Below are 19,246 nucleotides of genomic sequence, written 5' to 3' on the forward strand. Positions count from 1 at the left end.
TTTGTATGGAGACACAAAAGACGCCGAATAGCCAAAGCAGTCTTGAGGGAAAAAAACGGAGCTGGAGGAATCAGACTCCCTGACTTCAGACTATACTACAAAGGTACAGTAATCAAGACAATATGATACTGGCACAAAAACAGAAACATAGATCAATGGAACAAGATAGAAAGCCCAGAGATAAACCCACACACCTACGGTCAACTAATCTATGACAAAGGAGGCAAGGACATACAATGGAGAAAAGACAGTCTCTTCAATAAGTGGTGCTGGGAAAACTGGACAGCTACACGTAAAAGAATGAAATCAGAACATTCCCTAACACCATACACAAAAATAAACTCAAAATGGATTAGAGACCTAAATGTAAGACCACACACTATAAAACTCTTAGAGGAAAACATAGGAAGGACACTCTTTGACATAAGTCACAGCAAGATCTTTTTTGATCCACCTCCTAGAGTAATGGAAATAAAAACACAAATAAACAAATGGGACCTAATGAAACTTCAAAGCTTTTGCACAGCAAAGGATACCATAAACAAGACAAAAAGACAACCCTCAGAATGGGAGAAAATATTTGCTGACGAATCAATGGACAAAGGATTAACCTTCAAAGTATATAAACAGCTCAATATGAAAGCAACAAACAACCCAATCCAAAAATGGGGAGAAGACCAGAACAGACATTTCTCCGAAGAAGACATACAGATGGCCAAGAAGCACATGAAAAGCTGCTCAACATCACTAATTATTAGAGAAATGCAAAGCAAAGCTACAATGAGGTATCACCTCACACCAGTCAGAATGGCCATCATCAGAAAATCTACAAACAACAAATCCTGGAGACGGTGTGGAGAAAAGGGAACCCTCTTGCCCTGTCAGTGGGAGTGTAAATGGATACAGCCACTATGGAGAACAGTATGGAGGTTCCTTAAAAAACTAAAAATAGAATTACCATATGATCCAGCAGTCCCACTCCTGGGCATATACCCAGAGAAAACCATAATTCAAAAAGACACATGCACCCCAATGTTCATTACAGCACTATTTACAATAGCCAGCTCATGGAAGCAACCTAAATGCCCATCGACAGACGAATGGATAAGGAAGATGTGGTACATATATACAATGGAATATTACTCAGCCATAAAAAGGAACGAAATTGGGTCATTTGTTGAGACGTGGATGGACCTAGAGACTGTCATACAGATTGAAGTAAGTCAGAAAGAGAAAAACAAATATCATACGTTAACATATATATGTGGAACCTAGAAAATCGTACAGGTGAACCGGTTTGCAGTGCAGAAATTGAGACACAGATGTAAAGAACAAATGTATGGACACCAAGGGGGAAGCGGCGGGGGCGGGGGATGGTGGTGTGATGAATTGGGCAATTGGGATTGACATGTATACACTGATGTGTATAAAACTGATGACTAATAAGAATCTGCTATATAAAAAGATATTAAAAATTTTTTAAAAAATCAGCTATTTTGCAGACCAGCAGCTCTCATACTTTTGATCTCAGGACTTCTTTACACCCTTAGAAAATTTTGAGGCTCCAAAGAGCTTTAGTTTTGTGGGCTATAGGTATCAATATTTACTGTATTGAATAAAACAAAAAAATTAAATATTTATTCATTTAAATTACTAGTAAAACCATTATATGTTAACATATTTTTAATGAAAAATAATTATATTTTCCAAAACAACAACAAAAATAGTGAGAAGAGAGCCACTGTTTTACATTTTCTCAGATCTCTTTAACATGTGAAGTAATGGAAGATAGATGGTTCTCATATCTGTTTCTGCATTCGATCAACAGAGAGTCAGTATCACACATTATATAGCCCCTGGAAAACTCTACTCAATGGTACACTTGTGAAAGAACATAAGTAAAAAAGACAAATGACGTACTACTATTATTATTAAATCAGTTTTGACTTTATGGACCCACCCGAAAGGGCTTTGGAGTTTCTCAACTTCAGTTCTACTGATATTCGGGGCCATATAACTCTGTCGTGGGGGCTGTCCTGTGCCTCATAAGACAGTTTAGCAGCATCCCTGACCTCTACCCACAAGATACCAGTAGCACTGCACATTCTCCCCTGCCAAGTTGTGACAACTAAAAATGTCTCCAGACATTGCCAAATGTCTGCTAGGCAGGGGGGTGGGGGGAGGGGTGTGGCGCAGAATCACCCCCTGTTGAGAACCACTGCTCTAAATGTACACATGCAGGCGGGGTTCTCTCTCAACACTCACACCCAACTACCTTCTGCTTTGTTAGTTTCTGCCATAAGGACCTGAAAAACTAAACTCACTTCTTCAGCTTCCCTTGTGGTGAGTGCCACTTTTGCTGCCTGGAAGAGGGAGGAGACTGGACGCAGTGCAGTCATCTTGCCTCCATGGGGCAACTAAGGTGTGTCTGAAACCCAAGGGTAATGACCTAGAAAGACTGAGTGCCTGGATGCCTGATTGTAGTGGCAGCCATGGCACCAGCTCGGAGCCATTAGCCAAGTTAAACGGCTCTCTGTTTAAGCTAGTATTAGCCAGATTTTTCTGTTATTTGCAGCCAAGTGCATTACTAACTGATACTATTAGAAAACAAAACCAAACAAATATTTAGCACTATTATAAGCCAACCACTCTTGTAACCATCATCCAGTTCAAGAAATGGAACTTTGCCAACCCCCACAGAAGCACCCCACAATATGTTCCATCCCAATCTCAAGTCCCTTCCTTCACTCAAAAGTAACCAGTAACACGATTTATAGGAATCATTTCCTTGCATTTCCTTATAGTTTGACCACTGATGTATATTCCTTGACACTATCATTCGGGGTTTACCCATTTTCAAATTTATTGTTTTAATACTTTATATCTCTTTTTCTCCATGGGTTCCCCCTCCATTCCTTTCTGTCAGCTCTCTTTTCATAACGCCCTATTGTGTAGTCCTCTCATTTCTGAATTTTCCAATCCTGATGTATACAGTTCTTTTATAACTTCTATCATTTTCTTAACTTACTTTAGCTTCTGTTGGAATGTTAATAAAGTTTCATCTGCTTTGGGACCCTCTTCTTCTGGTATGACTTCATTATCTGTAACTTTATTATTCATAGGGGTTATCCCCATTTTTTCTTATATTTACATGAAGTTCAACCTCAATCCATTTCTGCTGCCCATATTAAGTGAGGTGGGTAGGGGGTAGAAGGCCCAGAACAGCTTTTCCAGTTTCATGGCTCTAGGGCTCCCTCTTCTGGTTTTACATTGAAGTATTAAAAATATGGTCCAGAGGCGTAGCCACCCAGAGGTGTAGCCAATACTCAGATCGACTTCCTCTGGCCTTCTCCACCATTACTATCTGAGCTTTCTTTCTCCTTTAATGCCCCATCAATCAAGGTCTGTGGTCCGAGCAGGTCATTTTTAGGCAGTGGCTCTGTCCTTGCAGAGAGATCTTCTACAAGGAATTTCCTGAGAGGTCTGAGGGCCCAGGTCACTCCAGCAGCCTCACGCCTCCTCCAGTCTCCTTGCCCTCCCCCACAAATTAGAGCCTGAAAAGTCTCCTCCCAATATTCACTGATGTTATCCAATACAACCATAAAATTCTTTGCTCCCAGTGGGGATCCCTCCTTTTGACTGTGAATACTTGTGGGAAATTTCTAGGTTCCCTGACAATCAAAATGACCAGCAGCCCCTCTTTCCTTTGCTTCCTCCAGCACAGCTGCTGTTCTTATCCCTAAGTCTCACTGCTACAGGTAGTTTGACCCCCCCCCCCCCAGTTGATAACTGGGGATTCATGGAGACACTCTGTCAGCTAGTAGAGTCTGTGTTTTCTTTTTTGCTTGTCTTGCTTTCTCTATTTTTGTTAGGGATTAAGGGAGATTCTGAAACCACTTCCCATCACGCCTTTCTTTTCAAAAAGTTCAACTCATTTATTGAGAGTAAACAAAAAATAATTTGGAGTGGAAAAATGTCAACTATATCATGAGGCTGCTCCAGATAATCGTAAATCTAGGCACTAAAACCACTACTCTAAGCTTTCAGATGTTAACCAGACATCAACAGGGGGCATCACCAGCAGGCATACTTCCTAAAGGACAGACGTGTCATCTGCATAAAACAAGACACAAACAAGGTCAATCTCTTTCTTCCACCCTTGAAAACAGTTTGTCAAGTTACACAACAGGAAAAATCTTTAGGGATTAGGCTACAAAAATTTCTTGTTTTCTGGATTATTTATTACATTAACGATATGTGTGGCTCCTTCCATAAAACCTGTGATTGTTAATTTTACTTGTCAACTTGACTGGACCATGGGGTGCCCAGATATTCGATTAAACACTATTCTGTATGTGTCTGTGAGGTTCTGGATGAGATTAACATTTGAATCAGTAGAGTGAGTAAAGCAGATGGCCCCCCTCAATGAGGGTGGGACTCATGTGGTCTGTTGAAGGTTTCACTAGAACAAAAAAGGCAGAGTAAGGGAGAATTCACTTTCTCTGCCTGTCTTTGGACCCAGACTGGAACTACAGCATTGGATCTCCTGGTTCTCCAGCCTTTGCACTGCAGATCTTGAGACTTCTTAGCCTCCATAATCATATAAGCCAATTCGTTACAATCAAGCAGTCAATCAATCAATACGTCTCTTTCCCTCGCCCCCTCACACACACATATGTCTCCTATTTATTCTGTTTCTTTGAAGAAACCTGACTAATACAAAACCTCTACTCTTAGTTTATCGTTATATGACACAAGAATTGTCTTGTTTTGAACCCAATGTTGAAGAAACATTAACAATGATAATAATAACAATGGTTAAGGTCTTACCGGGAAGCAGGCACTATGCTAAACATTTTACAATCTCATTTAGTCCTCATGAAAACCCTAGGAAGGTAGTAGTATCATACCTCCCAATTTAGAGATGAGAAAACAGGCCCTGTGTGGTGGGCTACTTTCTGCTGCCGCAACAAACTTCCCAAAATCTCAGTGGTCAAACCCGAGAGAAATTTTATCTATTACTCATACAGTACGTCCACTGGCGGTTGGCACCAGAGGCCTCTGTTCACATCAGTCAGTCAGTCAGTCAGGGACTCAAGACTGGTGGAGGCTAATCTCAACGAACAGAGCACAGGGCTGGCAGCCCAGGACACCTGGGTCCCAGGACTTTATCAGCGAGGGTTCTGGCAGGAAACAGATGAGTAATTTGAGAAGTGTTTATAAAGGCATTATTTATAGAAGTGTGTAGAGAGCATGGGAGAGGGGGAGGGCAGTACCTGTGGCTGAAAACAGGGAGCTTTTATACCATCCCTAGGCTCAAAGAGTCCAGGGAAGGAGTGGTTGCCAGAACCAGGAGCTGTGTGGAGAGGGTCACCCAACAGGAGCCGTGACCTTTGTTCAAGGGACACAGCCAGCCCACAGGTACCCTGCATGTCTAGCCTCCTCCCAGTCTCCCACTGGTGCTCTCCCCGTGGACAAATCCAATGGGAAAGTAGAAGGCAAAGGAACCTTTGCAATCTTCCATACCAGTCAGCCTCCCAGTGCCAAGAAGAGAGTGGGGAAGGGTAGTGTGGAAATGTGGAGGGGCAAACGGAAGCCATCCAATAGTGCACAGCAAAGTCCAAAGACAGAGTAAAGCGAAGCCTTGAGTACATGATTTTCAAAAGCCCCTTTGACTTTTAAACACTATTTTCCTAAAATACTACTGTACCAGTAGTAAAAAAAAAATGTGTAGTTAACTCATTTATTTATGACAATAAACACTAGCTCTGCATAATTAATAATTAACGCTTTGTACTGGTCTGAATTTGGCTGTTCTGAATTTCAATTTCTCATTCTCCCTGCCCATCACCTTAGAAAGCAAGGCAGGAAGTCGGCCATGTCCCTCCTGGGCAAGCCTGTGCCCAACCAAGATGAGGACGACGGGTGTGGACAACCAGAAGATGATGCGGGGGTGGGGGTAGGAAGGGGATGACAGACTGGGTGAGTGGCTCCCCCCACAGCTGGACCCTTGCAATCAGAGAGAACAAGGTCACAGCAGCTGTTTCCAACTGGACATGGACTGAGAAATTACAATTCACTGACTGAAGACTGCTGGTACAGGTATCTAAAAAGCAGTGGGAAAAATGAAAGAACGGTGGAAAGAGAAAGAAGGAAAAATCAAGAACCTGACTTTGTTCCTTCAACTAACTTTCCCCGAACACTCCATCTGTGTACTAAAAAGTACTTAGCACTTGCAAATGCTCAGTACAAAGCGGCAAGTAATGTTATGTAGAAAATAGACCTGACTCAAGAGCTGTGGGAGCTACTGACTGAAGCAGTAAAGGAAGAATAACCAGGCAGGTGGCAGATTTGAACTCAGTCTCAAAGACTAAGCAAAAGACTGACCAGCCTGGGTGGTGCAACTAGAGAATTACTCTCTGACAGCACAGATCACAGCTTTTGAAACCTGTGAGTGGGTCTGATTGATTCAAGGGGTATAGAAGTGACAGGATTCCAGTGAGAGGAATCACTGCATAATGGTTCACAAGAAGGAATGGCGCTCATTTTCTCTGGTAGCTGCTCAGGAATGTAGCAATACTACAGGTTGGAAACTTCTATTTTCTTTCCTGAATTGTGGATCCATTTAAGTAACAGTCCACAAAGATGGCACGTGGCACCCATGACACACAACCACGGAATGGAGAGGGCTCCTGGTCACAGAGCAGCCTATAGCATACCACGCACAGGCTGCCCCCATCAACGGAAAGACCAAACACAAGAGCCAAGTACAGTGAAATCAGGGACAAGGACTCTTACTCTTTCACATCCATCAATACCACTACATATCCCAATACCAGAATTTCTGTTTGATGCACCAGGCACAAGAAGTCAATTTGGTCTTATGGTTCCCCTCTAACTCTGCACTTAAAGTTTTTATTTCTTTTATGGCCCAAGTTCTCAAACAACAGATTTTTAGGAAGCTGGTAAAACACTTTTAATTTTCAAAAACATTCTACATTTCAGAAAGATTTCCATTAAAAAGCAGTTAAAGTTAATGTCCTGATGTTTAACAAGTTTAAAGTTTCAATTTTCTAGAACTTTCATTTCTGTAAAACCTTTACTGTGCCAATCTTCACAGGACAAATAAGAATGGTGTGTCATGGTAATGCCTTCCATTATTTTCTACCACAGCATGGACACATTAAAGTGAAGTAAACAATTACAAAGATAATCTGGAAAAATAAGCCTTTCTATCCAATTAAATGAAGCGACACTATGGCTCAGAAAACAGTATCAGTAATTTTATGTTACACTAACTTCCCTTTGCTTATTGGTGGTACTAATAAGATTTTAGTAATAAAGTTATAGATGAGTATAGTTAGTAATATATTTTCAGAGACACTACCTTTCTTAAACTTATATAGAATCATTTCTCAACAGACACACATTTGGAGATGTCATAGACATTGTAGTGTTAGAATAATAAAGCTACTTTTCACAGTGCTTAGGTTAAGTGCTAACCTGTTATTACACACACACACACACACACACACACACACACACACACACACACACAGAGGTAAAACAGAGAAATCTCTGCCTGAGTCAGAAGATGTTGATAGAGACCAACATAATCAGCCAATGCTATGCTCAACACTTTACGTGCATTATCTCATTTAATCTTCACAGTAGCCCTTCACAATAGGAAACAGGTACCATTATTCCTACTTCATAAATGAGGAAACTGATGCTCAGGAGATAAAGTGTGCCCAGGCTACCCGCTTACTGACTGGCAGGGCTAGGACTCAAACCACCACCTGCAACTCCACATCCCACATTCTTCTCACAAACAAGGGTGCTTCAACTAGCCAAGTCTTCAGTATCAATTTACTTAGAGTGTTTGTAAGAAAACAGGGGGGTGAGAGGGACTTCCCTGGTGGCCCAGTGGTTAGGACTTCACACTTCCACTGCAGGGGGCATGGGTTCGATCCCTGGTCAGGGAACTAAGATCCCACATGCCTCGTGGTGCGGCCAAAAAAAGGAAAAAAAGGGAAAAAATTTTTTCAAAACATAAAAAAAAAAAATAGGGGGGTGGTGAGAGAGATCAACGGTTTTTGGATCATCAAGGTTTTTCAGAGCTACACAACTGTCTAGAGCTGTGCTATCCAATGCGGTAGCCACTAGCCACATGTAGCCATTTAAACTTAAATTACTGAGCATAAAGTTCAAAAATCAGTTCTTCTTGCACTATCCCACGTTTCAAGTGCTCAATAGCCACACGTAGCTACTGGTTACCATAAAGGATTGGGAAGACTATAGAACATTTCTATCATCACAGAAAGGTCTACTGGGTAGCGCTGATCTAGAGGACCCCCCAAGAGGCACGGTGAAGTGGAGGTGGGGCATGGTGGGAATCTGTATATCTTAGAGATCATTACTGCCCAGAATGTTAGAGGACATCAAAGACAATGAAAAGACCTTTCCATCTGTACTGTAAGAACAAGATCAGCTCTTTCTCCGTAAATTCTTTCCCTGCAATGACACTCTCAGTAGTTAACACTAGAGGAAAGAATAGCCGTAACTACTTTATGTGAACCGATTCAATTATGGGTTCCAACTTGGAGAGGAGAGCTTGTTTGTTTTGAGCTGCAGGGGAGGAAGGGTATATACTAATTCCACTTTTAAGAACTGGTTCAACTAACACTTGAAAAATACAAGGTAAGAGATTTATGAATAGGAACCACATCAGTGTGCAGGAACATTGCACAAAAGGACTTTACAAATCAAATCACATTCACTACAGGTACTGGTGTGCATTTCTACTAAGCAAAGGTATTATTTAAACCAAATGATAGGTTTCCTAAAAGAATGAAAAAGCACAACACTGAGAAAAAAGACAGTCTAAGTGTAAAAATTATGACTAAATTAGACATTCTAAAATGAAAGACAAAAGGGAAATACAGGTGGAAGCAACCCAAGGGCTTGTTGGCAGATGGATGGATAAACAAGATGCGGTATATTCATACAATGGAATATTATTCAGGTTTAAAAGGAAGGAAATTCTGGCACATGTTATAACATAGATGAATCTTGAGGACATTATGCTAATGAAATAAGCCAGACACAAAAAGACAACTTCTGATGATTCCACTTATATGAGGTATCTACAGTAGTCAAACTCATAGAGACAGAAAGTAGAATGGTGGTTGCCCAGGACTGGGGGGTGGGGTGGGGGGAGGATGGGGAGATGTTGCTTAATGGGTATAGAGTTTCAGTTTTGCAAGATGAAAAAATTCTGGAGATTGGTTACACAACAATGTGGATATACTCAACACTGCTGAACTATACACCTGAAGATGATTAAGATGGTAAATTTTATGTTTTTTTTTTTTTTTTACAAGAAGAAGAAGAAGAAAAGGGAAATGCAGGCCCTTAGAAAAGCCATCTAAGTCTGTTAGACCACTTACTGGTCTCTTCCTCCACTGTTCCATGTTAATACTACAGTCTCCCTACTGTAATGAAAGTTAATGATTGCTCTGAACTTTTTAAGATTTAAATAATAAAACATCATAATGATTAGGCCAAATATGCAAATACCTGGGTCAGTAGCAGAGATAACTGCTCCAAAAAAGAGACAATCCGTGTAGTAAAATTTATCCGAGAGCTGCCCCACAATCTTCATGAGCTTCACCACACCATACATGAGATTTCTGTAAGAAGGGAAGGTAAACTATGTCAGAAGGAAAAAAAAAAAAAGAAAAGAAACCCATCTAATCGAGTAACCTGGCAAATGAGCAAGCAGAGGAGTACTAGAATACTGTACTTCCAGAGAGGTTTGTGAAAACATCGGGCAGCTGCTGTGCTTGGACCCTTACCAGGAACATGTGCAAATAAGACTTTGGCACCAAGTAATGGTCTGCAGTTAATGTCACCTTGCTGAAATATCTGAACACTCCATTTTAAAAAACTGTGCTTATTTACAGCTATAAAGTATGATCCTCAATTAGCAACAGTTAGGGCATTTTAAGCAACTGGGTAGTAGGGAAGAAAGGAAGAGAAAGAACCCTGCAAAATGGGTAATGAATTGCTACAAAACTCCCTGGATTCTAAGACAATGCATTTAAATCATGGAAATGAGTGGACTGGATGAAGCTGGAGAGAAAAAAAAAATGGGTTGGCCACAAAGATCCAACTGGTCAACCTTCTCTGCCAATAATTATTTCAAAGAAGGGAAGAGAGACAAAACTCTTTGAACATCCCATTAAAATATCAGCATACTCATGGACATACCTGGCTTCTCACTCTTTGCGTGGGTTAGGCAGGCCAGCAGCAGCCCTCCTTATACTGTGCAGAATGTGATATGGCCCAAGAAGGACCACCAAGTTAATATTTCAACTTGGCCAGAGCACATTTCCTACAGGACAGCTGACAAATTGGGAGGAGTGAAGAATGTTAAAAGGCCTAGTACATGTTATTAAGGGTGTGTGTGTGTCTGTGTGTGTGTGTGTGCTGGTAACAGCTGTAGGGATTAGGGGAATAAAAACAACCACAGAATAAAGAGAAATTAAGAAAATCCCATTTACAACGACATTGAAAAGTATAAAATGCCAAAAATAAATAGCCACAGAATAGACTCATTGTACCCTACAGCTAACCCCCAATAATAAGATTCTTAAAGGTCAAGACCGTATCATTGCTCATCTTTGTACCTTAGGTGTCTAGAACAGTAGATTGACGAAGCTAGAAGTTCAAGAACTATTTGCAGAATTGAATCCTTTTGAGAATAAATAGCTATGACTTAGTGTTTGCCTACTGTGTGCCAGACATTGACACTGTTCCAGACACCTAAACAGTTATATTTCAATTCACAGGAATTCTATGATACAGAGTTGATTTGCTCTTTGTTGCTTATCAAAGGCTTCTTTCACCTACTTTTAAAATATTTCTTGAAACTAGACCTTCCTCTCCATTTCCTTCTATCATAAGCTTAGATCTGAGCAATAGACTTCTCCGTGGTAGCGTTTTCCCTATAGTCACCGATACCAGTTATCTAACCTGTCACTCTTCAGTGGCTTGTCTCTCTTAAAGGACGAAGTCCAAGCCCCTCCTGTTTTAGTGGCATAAAAGCCTCCTGCTTTTACCTCCAGCTTTCCAGCTAATTTTTTTTTAATTAACTAAAGTTCACATTTCAGTCAGATTTCCTTAGTTTTTACCTAATATCCCTTTTCTGTTCCAGGATTCCATCCAGGATACCACATTACATTTAGTCATCATATCTCTTTTGTCTCCTCTTGGCTGTGACAGTTTCTCAGACTTTGCTTGTTTTTGATGACCTTGGCAGTTGGGGAGGAGTACTGGTCGGGTATTTTGCAGAATGTGGGACTTGTCTGATTTTTTTTTTTCTCATGATTAATTAGACTGAGGTAATGTGATTTTGGGAGGAAGACACAGCAGTAAGTGCCATTCTCATCACAGATACCAAAGGTACAGTGTATCAACATGATTTACCAATTTTGGTGTTAATCTTGATCATCTGGCTGAGGCAATGTTTGCCTGGTTTCTCCTCTGTAAAGCTACTCTTTCTTCTTCCTTTGCATGCTGTACTCTTTGGAAGGAAGTCACTATGCACAGCCCACAATCAAAGGGGGGAAGGCCCAAGCTTCATCTCCTTGAGGGGGGCTATATCTGCATAAATTATTTGGAATTCTTCTGCACAGATTTGTCACTTCTCCCCCATTTATTTATTCATCCAATCATTTATTTATATCAGTATAGACTCAAATATATTTGTTTTATACTTTGGGTGATGATCCAAAACAATGTTATTTCTTTTGTTGTTCTTTAGCCATCAGGGAGGGGGGGTTTGCAGGTTGGCTCTGTGTCCCTTTGACATGCTCCATATCCTTTTTGTTTGTTTTCTGAGCACTTCCTTACTCTCTGACACTATAAGATGCTCCATTGACATTTTGTATATTTGCTGCCCCAGCCCTAGAATCAGCCATTTCTGCAAGGGACCCTGGTTCTTTTCACTGAAGAATGCTATTAGAAACTAAGATCTGGAGACTGGGTTTTATTTTATTTCAGTGTTAATGAATCTTAATTTCAATTTAAATAGCCACATGTGGCTCATAGCTACCACACTGGACAATGTAACTCTAGATCTTAATTACAATCATCATAAACATCAAAATACTGGAATCTGGCCCTTGCCAGGGGCTGGGGGGGTGGGGGAAATGGGGAGGTGTTGCTCAAAGGGTACAAACTTCCAGTAACAAGATTAATAAGTTTGGGGATCTAATGTACAACATAGTGATTATAGCTAATGATACTTTACCACACACTTGAATGTTGCTAACGTGTTCTTACCACAAAAAAAGAAATGGTAACCATGTGACCGGATGAAGGTGGTAGCTAATACTATGGTGGTAATCATTTTGCAATTTATAAGTGTGTCAAATCAACACACTGTATACCCTACACTTTCACAATGTTATGTGTCAATTATATCTCAATAAAGCTGGGGAAAATATTGGATTCTGTGGACCCATGTGGATCTCATCTCTTTGGAAGTGTGGTAATTTGGTTATACGACAAAGAGTCACTTACCCGATAATGAAGCAGGAAACGGCAGTCCCCAAGAAGGCATAGGCCAGAATAGACCCAAGGTTTCTGAAAAAGTGTCTCTGAATAAAACAAAAAAGCAGGAATCACATTGTGAATTTTGACAGTGAACATTAGAAACACTACAAGTCTCTAAAAAGTGAAACTTTACTTACTGCTTCCATTATATCAATTAACAACTGAAGTTACTCCTGAATAATGCTATTTAGCCTTAGAAAATCATGGTTTTAAGATATCCTTTGTCCTACCAATCAGTAAGCAAGCAAGCAAGGCCTTAGTAAATTTCAGAAAAAACTACTCTGGCTGATTATATTAAATTACATTTTGTGTGTTTTGTGTGTGTGTGTGCATGTGTGTGTGTGAGAGAGAGAGAGTATTATGTGTGTGTAAGTAGACCAATCATTTTCACAGATTTAACCCAAACTATTTTACCCTAGTGATTCAACTAGTCGCTTCCAGTTATGGTGGTACTTTAGAAGAACGTTACAGATATAAGTTTGAAACTAATAAGCTATGAAAGTGCTAAGGAGCTTTCTGGTTAACTCAGCATCGGAGGCGTCTTCTGATATTCATCTGAATTCATCTTTGGAGCCTGGGAAAGAGGAAAAATAGAGATAGGTGTGGAGAAACAAGAAACAGGTAGTTCATCTAAGATGGGCAAATTTAAAAGTATGTGTACACACACACACACACACACACACACACACACACACACATGAATTTACTTCTCACAAATCACTGGGCCTGTGGATATTCTGATGGGGAAAATCCATGTTCTTGGGACCCTGAGACATGATCCTTACTTCTCAAGGCATAAAGCTGTTCACACTGGACAATCGTAACTATTTAACAAAAACAGACAAACAAAATCCCCTAAACACCCTAATTAAACAGGAACCAGGAACACTTTATCTAGAAATTTTAAAAGGCAGGAGAGCCCCAGCATGTGATCTAAGCACCATCAGGGAAAGAGAGGTCACAGAAGAAGCACTCAGCCTGGATCAAGCAGCCTTCACGAAGTCTGACCAGACACAGGGCTGCAGGCGACCACTGGCCTGCATTCCAGACAGAGGACCTAAGACCTTGGCTTCAGCCTTCCCCAATGCCTGCCCCTCTCTGAGGCTGTGAAGAAGGCATCAAAGGACCCCTAGTGCCCCTAAACCACCTGCTCAGAACAGAATCCTTCAAGGGCTTCCCACACTGACAGTCATCAAATGAAGGTACTGCCTGTACATATTACAGACACATTATGTTTGCCTCCTAAATCAGTCATTGTCCTCAGTCTTTTTTTAATGCTAATGCATTTATATGCCACTGTTTTGAAAAAAAATTAGACTTCAAAAAAAACCCAACAACTGTGACCTACTTGCCTTTAAAAGCTCCGTCAAGTGCTTAAACCAGGGAGGGAGTGCATCAAGGACAAGACACGAGACCAATGAAACACATGCGAAGTATCCAGGAGCAAAATTTTAATCCTAGATGTGCTTTCCCTTGCCACTCGGCTTTCTTTTGGGTAATCATTCCTATGGCTGGTTTGAATATATTAAGTAAATTTGTATTTATGATATTAGCCAAAGCAGAAAATTAGAAATGTAAATCTACCACCAAAAATGCATTCATGATATATTCTAAAATCACACACACACACACACAAATTACCCATCCCATTCATATCTGTTGATATGAACTGGAATTTTATTGCACCTTGAAAAGGTATAACATGCCACTTATTTGTATATTATTACACCTAGTATTTCATTATATACTTCATAGTTTACAAAGTACTTTCGCATATTAGCTCATCCAATTCTCACAACAACCTCATCATGAAGGTGTTTTTGGACCATTTTATATGAGAGACAACTAAGGCTCAAAAGTGTGATGTGAGCTGCCTGAAGTCACATGTCTACCAAACCGCAGCACCAGAACTCGAAAGCAGGTCTTCTGACCCCAAGGCATTGCACTCTCACCGCACAAGATGCCCTTCTTGATTCCCACCACATCCTTTTAGGGAAGAAGGACAGGAGGTGTCTAGTGGAATCCTGTATCTTTCATCATCTTCTTATTTGGCCTTAACAGTTCACAGTCACGTGTGGTTCACATGGCCATGACTGGTTCAGTCTCTCCCTTCTTTTTCCTTTCCATTATAGAATGGCAAAAAGAAACAAAAGGAGATGACATGCCCTGGTAAAGCCTTTGAGAATATAAACCTAAAACAGATCAGGATGAGAAGGTTTGCATTCAATGAAAATCCACCCGGCATCCCAATTCCTAGTTGTACCATTCTAAGCCTTACATTCCTACTCCTTGGGAAACCTTATCATCGCCCATTCCCCTGACAAATTTTAACATGGTGTGTGTGTGTATGTGTGTGTGTATTGGGGGAAATGCACAAAATATGAAAGCTTCTATAGGTGAATTCTTTCCCTGCCAATGCCCTCTAAGCAAACTGAGTGGTAGCACAAAATCAGAGCTAAGACCATGGTACTTTTTTCAAGTTAGAAAAAAGAAGGCCCATGTCTGAATGACAACTACATGTACATAGGTCAAAGGGTATGAATCTGTTTACATACCAGAGGTTAAATGGTGAAACACTTATTACACATTTAATTGGGAACATTTAATCAGAGATGGCAACCACATAAGTACCAACTATTTAGGTGCCTGATTAAAAAGGAAAGAGGCTGAACTAAGAGCTAATAATAACCTTTAAGACTAGCATTTCAAAAACAACTTAAGTTGGTAACTGGCAAAGCCTGTTGTTTGGTTTTCTTCTGAGAAAATGAAGCTGACAAAGGGAAGGCTCTGCAAACACTAAGGGTTTTTTTAGCCATTAGAGTGGCTTTCACAACGAATGGTTTGGTTTCACTTTAAAGCAACTATGACCTTGATTATACATTAAGTTTAGTTATTTAAAATACCAAATTATTCATCACCCATTTGATCTTAAGAGCAGCTCCCAAACTCTTTATTCAGATAAAGAATAACATTATTTATACCTGTAAGATCATCTACCATTTTTTACATGTCAATAGCTGACATATAGATTCAGATTACTTTGGCAACCTCATAAATAAGTCTGAAAAAGGATACTTTTTCGGTACAGAAAACCTATATCTGGAAAGAATGTAACACAGAGGAACAACTCTAGGCCCTCCAGTCAGACAGACAGGCATAACCTTGACTCAGTCCTGCACCACCTACATAACCTCAAACGTCACTTAATCGTTCTCAATTTGGCTTCATCATCAGTAAAATGCAGGACATTCTCTACATGTCTGTGAGTGTCCAGATGTGCGTTGGGCTGGTGTGCAGAAACACAGCCTCCTGCTCCTCAGGCATCCATTGTGGAGAGGGGACTTAAGTTCCATCCCTCCTCCCTTGAAGGTGATGCAGTAAGAAGGGGCCATGTGATCTCTGAAGGGCGAGATTGGCTTGACCCTGACTTGTAGCCTTGACTCTCTTACGGAAAGTGGGGGAGTGCTCTTGCTCCTAGGGCCTCCATGCTACGAGCAAAAGAGGCAGCCTTTGGTGGGCCCAACAATTTCTAGGATCTCTCCATTTCAGCCTCCGTATCTGTGACTGTGACCGACTTGGTGGCTAAAGGGCATCTGTCTTCAATTCATGAGGTCGGCAGTAAGGAGCCCCATTACCAAGGGCTAAACTATATCATCCAAGATGCGTCACCAGGGACTTTGGGTCATAAATTGATCATTCAGTTGCCAGTTAGCTCCTTGTGTCTGTTTATAAATGAGTTGGAAACCTGGGGGAGAAGGGGTGTGAGGTAATCTACCACCCTCACATTCTTACAGAGTTTCTGTGATGATCAGAAATAATGTACATAAAAACCGAAATAAAGGATACATGCAAAGTTCTTTATATCATATGCTCCATAAATAACTATATTTGTGTGGGTTGGGAAGCGTTTAAAAACCTTCTGAAAACTGCAGAGTTGCTTTGACAGAAGAACCAGCCTGATGGGCAGGCACCCTCTCATAAAATGAGTTGTAACCGTTCCCTCCTCTATGTTCTGAAAGATTTTGTGTAGGACTCATTATTTCTTCCTTAAATACTAGATAGAATTCACCAGTGAAGCCATCTGGGCTTACATAAAGGTTTTTAACTATGAACTCAGTTTATTTCATTAATATAGGGCTGTTGAAGCTTTCCATCTCTTCTTGGGTCAGTTTTGGTAATTTGTGCCTTTCGAGAAATTTGTCCATTTCACCTGGGTTGTCAAATTTATTGGTACAAAGTTGTTCATATTATTCTCTTATTGTCCTTTTAATGTATGAAGGGTCTATACTGATGTCCCCTCTTTCATTCCTAATATAGGTAATTTGTTTCTTTCCTCTTTTTTTTTTTACCTTGATTGATCTATCTAGAGGTTTATCAACTTTGAAGGCATTCTCTACTTCCTAAGGATGTTACTGAGTTTTATTGGCAGCCAAGATCTCTCTTCTCTAGGCTCACTGAAAAGGTTTCCTTTAGTCCCCTTTCAGAAAGACAGCTGAAACAAGGTCCTTGGCTGTTATCTGAAGTAGGCCCTTTTGAAGGCTAAATTTTCACAGAATAGTCCCACAATGGGGAGGAAGGGAGCCACTCACACTATTTATAAAGGTATTTGGTATTTTAAATATCTAGGGGCTTAGGCCCAACCTTGCTGCTGAACACAATGACCCTCCCTCAATAATGATATTTTTTTAACTTTTTACTTTGGAGTAATTATAGATTCACAGAAGTTGCAAAAATAGTGCAGAGAGGTCCCGTGGTACCTTCACACATTTTCCTCCACTGGTTATATCACACATAATTGTAGTGCAATATCAAAGCCAGGGAACTGACATTGGTACCATGTGTGTGCATAGTTCTATGTCATTTTATCACACGTGTAGATTCTTGTAACCACCACTGCAATCAAGATGCAGAACTGTCCCACTGCCATGAAGATTTCTCTCATGCTACCCACTTTATAGTCACAGCCACCCCCTCCCCTTCTCATCCCCACCATCCCTAACCCCTGGCAACCAATAATTTGTTCTCCATCCCTATAATTTTGTCATTTCTAGAATGCTATATAAATGAAACCATATAGTATGTGACCTTTTGAGATTGGATTTTTTTCACTTAGCATAATGCCTTTGAGAGCCATCCAGGCTGTTTTGTGTGTCAATAGTTTGTTCCGTTTTATTGCTGAGTAATATCCATGGTATGGATGCTTGTTTAACTATTCACCTATTGTAGGACATTTTGTTTGTTTCCAGTTTGGGGCTATTACAAATAAAGTTATTATGAACAACCATGTACAGTTTTTTGTGTAAACAGTAGTTTTCATTTCTCTGGGATAAATCCTCAGAAATAAAATCGCTGGGTCATATGGTAATTTCAACTTTAGTTTTATAAGAAACTGCAAACATGTTTTCCAGAGTGGCCATACCATTTTACATTCCCACCAGCAATGGATAAGAGTTCTAGACTTTAAAACAGAAATGAGTCACTGATGATGAGTCAACTGTAGTCTCTGAGTGGGTACAGAACACAGTAATGAGCAATCTGAGAGAAGGAAAAAAACTAGAATATTGTACAGGAAAATTAAAGCAGAGATTCCCATGCTTTAAGAAATACTGGCAAAAATTCCTTACCTTCTTTAAACTGTATCCAGCATGGAAAATAATTGGAGGCAGTAGAATGTTGAAAAAGACCTCTGGATCAAATGTTACCTAAAAGTTTAAAAAGAAAAAAAGCCCATTTTTTGTTGAATACCAATTGGTGCCATAATATTTGCTTAATATTTTAAGCCACTGACTAAAGTTTGAATATTTAAAACAAATGACATAAATGTGAAAAATCACAGACTCAGCACAGTAGAGAAGCCACAGCTCCCATGAGCACTGGCCTGTTCTTCTCCACACAGTACTTCTGCCTTCTACTCTTGGTGTGTTGTTGAAATGTATTAAGACACAACAATTCAATGCAATTTTGAGAACTCACAGAAAGCTTCTGGTCAATGTTCTTAAACAAGAAATGAAAACATCTTGATTTTTATCAAACCTTTATAAAGGTTCAACTACAATAAAAGATGCAGTCATGAGTCTTTATTAATTTCCTGTATCCTACCACATAATGATTTATAGACATAATCTTACTGAATTTAAGTCTCTTTTGAGTGACCAGCCATTTGTGATACGTAATGTGGACTAGATCAAAGTCTCCAGTGGTGCTAGTGACTTCCTGAATATCAACATAAATTCATCAACTCTAAGGGGACTAAAACTACCTGTAGGCAATCAGGGGAATCACTCTGAAACTATCAGCAAAGCCTTATCACATCCAGAAAAGAATTAAACATTGTATAAAGCCTCCTAACCTTTTTTTTTTTTTTTTTTTTTGCGGTATGCGGGCCTCTTACTGTTGTGGCCTCTCCCGTTGCGCAGCACAGGCTCCGGACGCGCAGGCTCAGCGGCCATGGCTTACGGGCCCAGCCGCTCCGCGGCATGTGGGATCTTCCCGGACCGGGGCACGAACCCGTGTCCCCTGCATTGGCAGGCGGACTCTCAACCACTGCGCCACCAGGGAAGCCCCCTCCTAACCTTTTTAAAGAATTTGCTCACGTTGGTAGATTAACTGGCTCTTATTTCAATTA

The 19,246-nt window shown here is 40.4% G+C and overlaps 1 protein-coding gene across 2 annotated transcripts in view; it reads right to left on the reverse strand.

Moving 5' to 3' along the window:
• Positions 1 to 19,246, reverse strand: part of SLC9A7 (solute carrier family 9 member A7) — a 140,307-nt gene that overhangs the window by 51,034 nt on the left and 70,027 nt on the right. For both annotated transcript variants that reach the window (XM_065900952.1, XM_065900951.1), the window contains exons 3-5: positions 18,246 to 18,323; positions 12,589 to 12,665; positions 9,580 to 9,692 (exon numbers count right to left, since the gene is read on the reverse strand). In XM_065900952.1, coding sequence (XP_065757024.1) covers positions 9,580 to 9,692; positions 12,589 to 12,665; positions 18,246 to 18,323 — 268 coding nt within the window. The remainder of the gene's footprint in view (positions 1 to 9,579; positions 9,693 to 12,588; positions 12,666 to 18,245; positions 18,324 to 19,246) is intronic.

The sequence above is a fragment of the Phocoena phocoena genome, chromosome X (assembly GCF_963924675.1).
Source record: "Phocoena phocoena chromosome X, mPhoPho1.1, whole genome shotgun sequence".
NCBI classification, from domain to species: Eukaryota; Metazoa; Chordata; class Mammalia; order Artiodactyla; family Phocoenidae; genus Phocoena; species Phocoena phocoena.